This window comes from Populus euphratica, unplaced genomic scaffold (assembly GCF_000495115.2).
Source record: "Populus euphratica unplaced genomic scaffold, PopEup_1.0 scaffold183.1, whole genome shotgun sequence".
Lineage (NCBI taxonomy): Eukaryota > Viridiplantae > Streptophyta > Magnoliopsida > Malpighiales > Salicaceae > Populus > Populus euphratica.
The window spans coordinates 381,100-391,097 of record NW_011500064.1 but is presented as its reverse complement, the minus strand read 5'-3'; the positions used below and the strand labels follow the sequence as shown (position 1 = coordinate 391,097).

At 28.5% G+C, this 9,998-nt stretch overlaps 1 protein-coding gene across 2 annotated transcripts; it reads left to right on the top strand.

Annotated features, from left to right (window-relative positions):
• Positions 1-5,654: 5,654 nt before the first annotated feature.
• LOC105108188 (CRIB domain-containing protein RIC10-like) lies at positions 5,655-9,469 on the top strand. Of its 2 annotated transcripts, none has more exons than XM_011002390.1 (5): positions 5,655-6,269; positions 6,507-6,670; positions 6,777-6,874; positions 7,060-7,153; positions 9,051-9,469. In XM_011002390.1, exons 2-5 carry the CDS (start codon positions 6,613-6,615, stop codon positions 9,269-9,271), a joined length of 471 nt encoding a protein of 156 aa, XP_011000692.1. In that variant the 5' UTR covers positions 5,655-6,269; positions 6,507-6,612; the 3' UTR covers positions 9,272-9,469. The 2 variants fall into 2 exon arrangements, with proteins under 2 accessions (XP_011000692.1, XP_011000693.1); XM_011002391.1 differs by having other exon boundaries at positions 6,504-6,670.
• Positions 9,470-9,998: the final 529 nt, after the last annotated feature.

Below are 9,998 nucleotides of genomic sequence, written 5' to 3'. Positions count from 1 at the left end.
GAATAGATAATCGCTTATAAAAGTCAAATCATATAGTAGAACCCGTTAACTCAAGATCCCTAGCGATCATACATTTATATTTGGATTGAGAACCATTGTATCTTGATTGTCCATTAAATCATTTTTCATCCGAATCTAAAAAAAATAGAAAATAAAATAAAAGCAAATCATTGACTTCCTATTAATAGAAAATACTATTCGTTCTAGTTCATCCCTCCCATCGTTGGTTACGATTTTAAAATCTAGTAGAATTTGCTGCACTTCAATTATCAGATGTAAAAGAAATCGATCCCAACATATAATGTTCTTTTATTTTCCTCGAAAATAGGAAATGCATGTATATCATACACATTGTGAACCTTAATTTTCTCCTAATAATTTGAAGGGAAACATGAACTATAAAACAATTTTCTTTGAAACATGATTTTAGAACTAAGAAAAATAGAAGATATTGAAAATTAATGTTTTATTTCATGAAAATAAACAAAGCCTTGACTACTCTTGATCTTGCTCCTTCATCACCAGGACAATTACTCTAATCATCCCCGAACTGGTACTATATTACAACCCATAAATTTCTATCCAAATCACATTGAAGAGAATGTTAAATATCAACTTGACTAAAAAATTTTCATGATAAAATAGTTGAAAAATAATTGATAAATTAATTATTGATAAAAATATCCATAAATTTATATCCAAATCACCTTGAAAAATAATTGATATCAAATTGATTTTTAAGATTATGTTTCCTTCAATGAAACAGCTGCCACTCGAACGTGGCCCCAACCATAGACAAATACCTAGCATGTCATCAAAACACCTAAATCTTTGATGGGATTTGCCAGAAAAGCATAGGGATTTCAGCAATGATATATAGTAGATTACAAGAAGATATCACTACAGTAGTTGCAGATATAATAAATCATATATATATATATATATATATATAAGAACTTATAATGAATTCTGACCTTCAACAAAAATCACACAATGTACCAAATCAGATTTAAGACAGCGCGGGATTATCGATGTGGGGGGCACGAAAGACAGTTATGGAGATACATTCCCGTTATGTACTTATACCTAATAAAACGAATCATGTTCTAATATTTGACTTCTTATACTGTCAGGTAGTTTTATATCCTTGTTTTCTTAAGCAAAATTTTTAGATAATAAAAAGATTTAGAGTTTATTTTATATTGTGGTTATTTTTTAAAATGTTTTGAGTTTAAAAATATATTGAAATAATATTTTATTTATTTTTTAAAAATTTATTTTTAATATCAATATATCAAAATAATTTTAAAATATATAAAAAAATTGAAGCAAAGAAAAAAATATAAAATTTTAAAATTTTTTTTAAATATTTTTAAAATAAATAAAAAACTTTTACAAAATAAAATATTAATTAGTCTCACGTAAAGAACTTTATGGCTCATAATAAAGTATGATGTGGTATGACGCAATTTATGCTTTATCTCGATTATCAATTTAAAGGTATTTGGTTAATTAATATAGATTATAATTTTAATTTTTTTAAAAAAAAATTTTAATTAAAAAATATAATTTATATATTTTTGAAATTATTTTTTATAATTATAACTATAAAAATTATCAGTATACTAAGAATTCGTATATGAGATCGTGAGAGTTTCCCATATCGAAGAATCAAAATGATTATAGGAATATAATGAAAAAAATGAAGGGGCCAAGAAGTTAAGTAAGTGGTTTAAGGAATTAAATGAAAATTCAAAGGAGAGACAAACAAATGCAAGCTCGCTATTTTGTTATTAAAATATTAGGCTTAACACATTTGTAGGATTTGGTAGGATAGCAATGATTTCACCTGTTGCCATATTTATGATATACAAATAAAATAAGTTGAACACCAACAACGACCATATTATATTACACTGTATATTAAAAAAGATTAAGCCCATTTGTTTGTATTTGTTGAAAAATATTTTTATTTTTAAAAAATAAATTTTTTAGAAAGTATATTTTTGAAAAGTAAATTATTTTTTGATATTAGATAATATTATAAAAAATAAATTAAAAAATATTTTCTAGTATTTGTTATGTTATGAAAAATGAACTAAAAAATAACTTATTGATTTTTTTTAAGTTTATTAAAATAAGAGAAACAAATCATACAAATTAAAAAGTTGAATAAAAATAAAATTAAAAAAATTATAATTCATAAATTATCCCAAATAAAATAAATAATAATTAAAATAATTAAGATAAAATCTAACAAATAAAAAAATTAAAAGATGATGAAATCAAAATAATAATTATTATAATTTCATAAATTATTTTAAATTAAATAAATAACAATCAAAAAAATGAGAATCAAATTTGATAAATAAAAAATTTCAATTAAAAAAATGATAAAAGAAAAGAAAATATCAATCATAAAAATAAGAATCAAAGTTAACATAAAAATTAAATTAAATCATATTCTAAGAGATGAAATTGAAGAAAAAAAAGATTCAAAACAAAATATATAGCAACAAAAATTTGAGGACCAAATTTGATATAATTAAAAAATAATATAATATTTCTAAATTTTTCACAATTTCTAGAAAGAGTTTTTTATCCAAAATAAAAAAAACTTTTCTAAAAAATAATCTAATTTTTTTTTAACTAAAAAGTGTTTTATGTTGATTAATTTTTTTAATAGCAAATAAATATAAAAAAACATAAAAATAATTTTTAAAAAACCACTATTTATTATAGAATTGCACGTGAATATCTAATTTTACTTGAGATAGGCAGGCTTGAATTTAAGGGCAGGAAAGTTTTTTTAATGAGACATATTAATAATTACATTAAAAACAGGAGTTAATCGGTATTTTTACATTATTGCCTGTAGTATAATTTACTAAATGACTCTTGGAACAAAACATTCCCTAGTTTTAAGGATATTTTAGGTTTATCATTTTTTTTGTACAACTTAATTACTTAAATGCCCAACAATCTTCTATGCAAGGCATTTAGGTATTTTACTATTTTGTTTTTGTAATTCTCGTATAGGTTCAAAGGTAATTGAAATTTTTAATATATAAAAATTATTATTTTAATTCAAATTAGCATGCATCAGCAAATTGGTGTTGTCTGCACTTTTCAGGTGACGCGTGCATTGTAAAACCAACATCAAACACAACCTTACAGGAGAACATTCGATGCACCTCTTCGCCCTGTTCGCATCAGATATGTGGCGGAGCTCTGGCCAAAGGTTTTTCCTTCCTCTATCTTTTCTCTCTCTCCTCCTAAAAAAAATGATGATCATTACAAAAAAAAAAAAAAACTCTAATTATTTGTTTCATGTTAAATTATATCCTTATTCTTTTGATTGCAATGTATTTGGTCTTAAATTATTTATTTAGTTGAATTTATTTTTTAATTTTATCCTTTGACAATTAATTTTTATATTAGAATTGATCCTCTTTCTTTTAATTGTAATGCATTTGGTCCTTAATCGTTTATTAAATTAATTTTCTTTTCAACTTCATCCATTTACATTTGATTTTTATATTAAATTTGATCCTTATTTTTTTAATTGTAATATATTTGGTTTTGAATTTTTTATTGAATTAATTTGTCTTTCAATTTTATCCCTTATTAGTCAAGTTAACCTAGGTTGACTCAGTTTTTTTTCCTCATTTTTTTATGACTTATTTTTTTTTTCAATTTTATCATTTTGCATTAAATCATTTGCTAGTGAACTTTGTTATTTTTTCATTTTTTTTTCTATTTTATTATTTCAAGAACAGGTTGGTCAAGTTAACCTAGGTTAGCTTGCAATTTCATTCATAATGGTTTTTTATTTAACTTGGGTCTTTTTTTTAGGTTCTTCTTTTGAAAATGTAATTTTTTTTTACTTAGATCTTATGTCTTGGATGACGGGTTAGTCAAGTTAACTCGGGTTAAGTCAAAAAAAATTTTCTTGATTTTTTTATGACTTTTTGTTTTCAATTTCTTCATTTTGCATTAAACTATTTGTCCTTAAGTTTTGTTATTTTTTCACTTTTCTTTCTTTTTGATTATTTTGAGAGTAAGTTGGTAAAGTTAACCCAAGTTGGCTCATGGTTTTTTATGTTTTTTTTTTTTTTCAAACTTTAGTTTTTTTTACTAGGTCCTTCTTTTGATTTTTTTTTATCTCATATCATAGGCTGTGTGTTCATCAAGTTACCCCGAGTTTACTCAATTTTTCTTTTTTAACATTATATTTTTATTTTTTTTTTGTTTTCATCTTTGATATTAGATTATTAGGCCTTAAACTTTACAATTTTTTTTGTTATTCTTTATGCTACTTCTTTCAATCTCATATCTTAGATAATATTTCAGTTAATTTAACTTGAGTTATCTTATATTATCATCATTTAAAAAAAATTAGTCTTTGAAAAAAATTGGTCTAAACCACTTCATAACATAGACTACCTATCTCATAATACTACTAATAATAAATACTAATAATAATAATAAGTACATGTGTAGATTGGCTGGCTTCTTTAAGAGCTAGAGATGGTCGCGAAAACGACTAGAATTTATGAAATTTTTATGGAGAGATTTTTCAACGATTTAATTAATGGATATGGTGATACATAAAAATTGTAGTTTTCATTATTTGCACTGTTGTATCATGGGAATCCTATCAAATTTACTAGGTAAATAAATGAAATTTGCATCTCAGGAATATAAAAGTATATTTCATGACAATGTTGTGTTTCTATTTTGTAGTTCAATTTATTCTTTAAAATATTTTTTATTTGAAAATATATTAAGTTGATTTTTTAAAATATTTTTTTTTTATCAATTTTGATGTTCTATTATTAAAAATAAAAAGCATTTTTAATTTAGAAATATTTTTACAAAAACACCATTATATGCATCATTATCATACACACACTAATTACACGGGAGAAGTAAATTTAACTTGTGAAGTTATTTTATTGTGGGCAATTGGTGGGGGTCACGTCTGATCAATTAATTTATCATCGACTTATGCTCACATTTGGAATGGGAAAAGGATACAAAGAGATAAGAAGTACTTGTATCTCACATATAGAATTATGTACTAGCCTCGATACCGCATTTCGTCACAGTATTAGACAAATTTTTGAAAAAAAAATGTTTAGTTATGAAAATAGTAGAAAAAATATATAAGAAACCGTTTTATTTTATGATGAAAATGTAAAAATATTAATTAGAAGTAAGCCAGCACAAAATATTTTTTAAGCATGAAAATGTAAATTATATGATTGAAATAATTTGATTAAAAAAATATTATAAAGCTTTTTATAAAAAATGTATTAGTTTTTTTAAATTCATGATGCGATTTATTAAACTTGAAACATTCCATTTAAAAAATTCATAAAATTTAATTAAAAAAATTTAATATTAAAAGATAAAATTAAAAAAATTACAATTATAACAAATTGTTTTTTTTTAAATTTAAAATATTCTTATAATAGAAAATCCAAATAATTTAATGATGTGAAGTGAAAATGAGATATGTGGAGTTAGAGAGATACATTATATCAAGATTTTCTCTATATTGGGCAAATCCTTCTAGATCATGACAGATAGCTCTTGGAAGATAAAATTCAATTTACGAGGCAGAGTTTCTCTTTTACAAGTCAACACTGCAAAAACATAAATTTACTCTCTTTAATCGCCTCTGAAAATTTGCCCGCATTTTGAGAGAGCCCTAGCAATGTTTTTTTAGAGAAGAAGCTTTGAAAAGACAGGTTAAAGGGCTTGAGACCCGCGCTTTGCTCGTTGAACAACAAAGCAAATTCTTCCTGCGCTCACATTTTTGTCACAAAATATTTGCAGGAACTTTTCATTATTAGCCAAACCAAAAACAACAAAACCACCATCCAACTTTTATCGTCATCTCTTCTTTCTTTCTTTGCCCTTCGTCTTTCAAAACCTTTGTGGGCTTGTTTTAGTTCCACCTTCTTTAATTTATTTCTTTTCTAGCTTGCTATATTCTTGACTCTTTACACCCACACGATATTTTCTCTCTTTCCTTTAGTTCAAGTTCTTTGGCTTTGATGGATTCTCTTTGATATTAGCAAGCTATCTCATGATAGTTTTACATTTAGAGTTCATGTATGTTCTTTTTATATTCATCAAAAGTATAGTGATAGATATATGGAGCAATATTGTTGCTTGGAGGAAGAAAGAGAGAAGAGGTTGTTTCTCTTTTGAATCTTTCACTTCTTTGTACCGCTATACCTGGCCATCAATTATTTGAGGTAAAGTTACTATAGTTTTCTTTCTTTCTTTCCTTGCCTTCACATCAAGGCAATGTATTTTTCATTCAAAGATTCCAATCTTCTTTCACGGGTTAATAGTTTGTAAATCACATGCATAAGCTGCTACACGTTTTTGTCTGGTTTTTCCCCGTCCCTTGACATGGTCTGCTGTAATATATATTTTTGTGTGGATTGCATAATCTCAAATGTCCCAAGTACATCTTTGTTTTCTAGCAGGCAAAATTAGAAGCATCCACGTTCGTTTGGTGGCGCTGTTTCCTTCTGTTTTGAATCAATATTTCATTGAAGGACTATTCCATTTGGCTAGCTTCTAATTTTCTCCATGGCAACGAAAATCAAAGGGCTCTGTAAGGGGTTTAAGTACATCTCGCAAATCTTTGGTAAGCCTACCTTTCTTTTGTTGACAATGTATTTATATATAATATCTGGTTTCCAAATCAACATGCCTAAAATTGTTGCTTGTTTGGTGTGTTCAATTTCTTGCAGTGGTGAAGGAACGAGAGATGGAAATTGGGTATCCAACAGATGTCACGCATGTGGCGCATATAGGTTGGGATGGCCCTTCTGGCAATGCACCCACTTGGGTATGTAGTAGTACTATCTACAATTCTGGCCTACCATTGTCTCATAAATCCTCTGAACTTCCTCTAGCACTAGAAAAAGGAAATCTCTATTGACCATTTTTCGCACCAAAAGTGTGTTTGCCATGATTCATCATGCAATTTTTATAACGATAAGTTAATGAAATTCTTGTGGGACAATATTGCAGATGAGTGAATTCAAGACACCTGACTTCTCAACAACCACTGTTGCTAATCCAAGAGATTCTAATTCTGTTACTTTCTCCCCATGGTCCTCTCAAGGTATTGTCATTGTTGTTTTTTGAAAACCTTGTCAATTATTTTTCTTTTCTGTGACATGATTTTTCTTTTGTTATTGTTGTGTAGCAATATATTTTTTTGTGGAAAAAGACTAGACTAAATAAATTACTATCAAACACCTTAGTTTTTGTGTAGTGGTAAGATAACTGTGATTTAGCCACCACATATAGAATAAATAATTAACGAGCATAACCATCTAGGTGGTAGCCAAGTGGTAAAGACTTGGGACTAAGGGGTTTGCTCTCTCTGTGGTCTCAGGTTCGAGTCCTTGGTTGCTTATATGATGGCCACTGGAGGCTTACATGGTCGTTAACTTCAGGGCCCGTGGGATTAGTCGTGGTGCGCGTAAGCTGGCCCGGACACCCACGTTAATCTAAAAAAAAAAAAATAATTAACGAGCACTTAACTATATAGTAGGTGATTTGGCAGTAAAAAAGTTGAGACCAAGGGTTTGTTTTCCTTGTAGTTTTAGGTTCGAGCTCAGATAAGTTGATAAGTTGATCTAGACACTACACAAAATAAATAATAATAATAATAATAATAAATGCTGAGCACTGTTGTTATGCCAAAACCTAGCTAGAAGGACCTGGTTGTTTTTCTTGCAAACCACATAACCAAGCATTGCCTTAACTATATAGTAGGTGATTTGGCAGTAAAAAGGTTGAGACCAAGGGTTTGTTTTCCCTGGATGCCCCTGGAGTAATGGAAAAGGTTGAATTTATGACCAAACCAAAATTATGTCTCCTTGAAAAATACTTAGATACCAAGTAGGGTTCTATTGCATTACAAGACAAGTGAAAGTAGGGCCTTTTCACGTGTGAAGAAACTCATAGGAATGCCCCTCTCAGTTTATCAAAAAGCTAATCTTCAAGTTACACTGTGAGTTGTTGAGATTCTTTGCCTCCAAGAGGGTAGAGTTGGCTTTTGTGTCACGCGCGAGCTAATAATAATATTTATGTGGGTAATCTATGTAACTGATGGCCTTGGAAAAGGCCAGTTTTTGGTGGACCATGTATAGGATTTTGCTGCTCAAACCGCTTATATGGTGTGATAATAATAATCATAGGGTATCTTGGCGAATATTATTGAGAATCTCTGGCTATTAGTGCTGAGAGTGAGGCAATGATCCATTGATCAAGGATTTAAAAGCTGAAATTCTGTTGGAATACTTCTCAACATTCCTATATGAGGCCTTAATACATAATTTGAACCATAGCACTCCACCTCGAGTAATGCTACATTCACACTAAATAACCATTAAATTAGTTTCTTTAATAATACCAATTATGATGATAAATATCCAATTGGTAGAACCTGCAACACATATTTTCAAATGATTGATGTTATTTAGAAAAATAATTTGGCATGAATATTTCGAAACCTATGGCATTACAACATTAAGTGCTCATCTCACTCTCCTTGCAGCTAAAAACCAATCTCTATAAACCTAGTTATAGTAATCCAATACTTGTATTCTATTTTTCTTTAAAAATGGTTAGATATGTGTTCTTGTTGTGTTGGGATAATTCTAGGGCTCAAATCTTACCACTTGAAATGAAGAAAAAAAATCTACCAGGGATGTTGTCTTTATGAGTTATTTGGGACCGGCTGGAGGGCAGCTCAAAGAATTTGTGTCTTGTGATTCAAGGTTTTCAGGCTACTCTTCTGTTCTGAGGCTACTATTACGTTTGTTATTCAAATCTAATTCCGAAATGGAACGCCTATCTTCTATGGAAGAGATCTTTCAAATCTAGTTTTTTCCTTCTCGTACGTTGCGAGGTTTTATATATATATATATATATATTAGGTGTTTGTGCATAATTAATTATCTCCGTGGTATGATGACATGATTACGATTTTTTGTAATATTTTGTGACAGATTTTGATGAATCTATGGGTCATCAAACTATGCCTAATGTGTTCAATGACATTCCACCTTCGAATCTTCCAAATGTTCCCAAGAAACCGAAAACTAGGAAAAAGAAAACAAGTTCTTCCTCTCCTAATTCTTCATCTTCTACATCAAGAATTTCCCGGAAAACGAAGCAGAAGGCTATGCAATATGAACTTGAATCAACACCAGAGGTACAAGTACAGTAAGAGTGTGTAGACGGCTCATGCAAAGAGCAGAAAAGGATATTGATGTGTATATCAGAAATTGCGTGTCCCCTTTTCGAGATCCAAGATGATACAATGGCAGTAAAATTCAAGGTTTTTACGTAGGAATTTGAGCATAACTTTTGTAAATTATTAAAATTGTGTTTCATTTATGAATTGAAGAAAAGAAACTAGGTATAAGGTTAGAAATGTCAAGGTAAAAAGCAGGGGCGGAGCAAGAAAAAAAAGCTAAGAGGGGCAAATTAAAAATTAAGAAGAACAAAGTTAAATTTTTAATTATTTTTATAATATTTAGAAGGGAGGGGCTGGAAAAAAAATTTCCTGCAGGGGCCGGGGCCCTGCCTCCGCTACTGGTAAAAAGGTAAAATCGATGCTCAAAGACGGTCATGTTGGTGTAGGTAGCTGAAATTTCTTGGTTTGACAAGGAGTAATGAACATTTACAAATGTTGGATTGTTATGTTTTGCTTCTCAAAGGTTTGCTAACTCAAATTATTTGATCGACAAGACTTTTGTGAAAGAATAATATCTACTTACATAGAAGAAAAAACAAAAGAAAGTGAGAAAAAAGAAAAACAGGAAAGCAAAAACACATGAGAAAAAGACGAGAGAGAAAAAAATCCATATATTTAGACCTGTTTATCTAATAGAAAGTTTTTTTTTAAAACATTGATTTTCTTAGAAAATAAATTTTTAAAAAGTGAATTATTT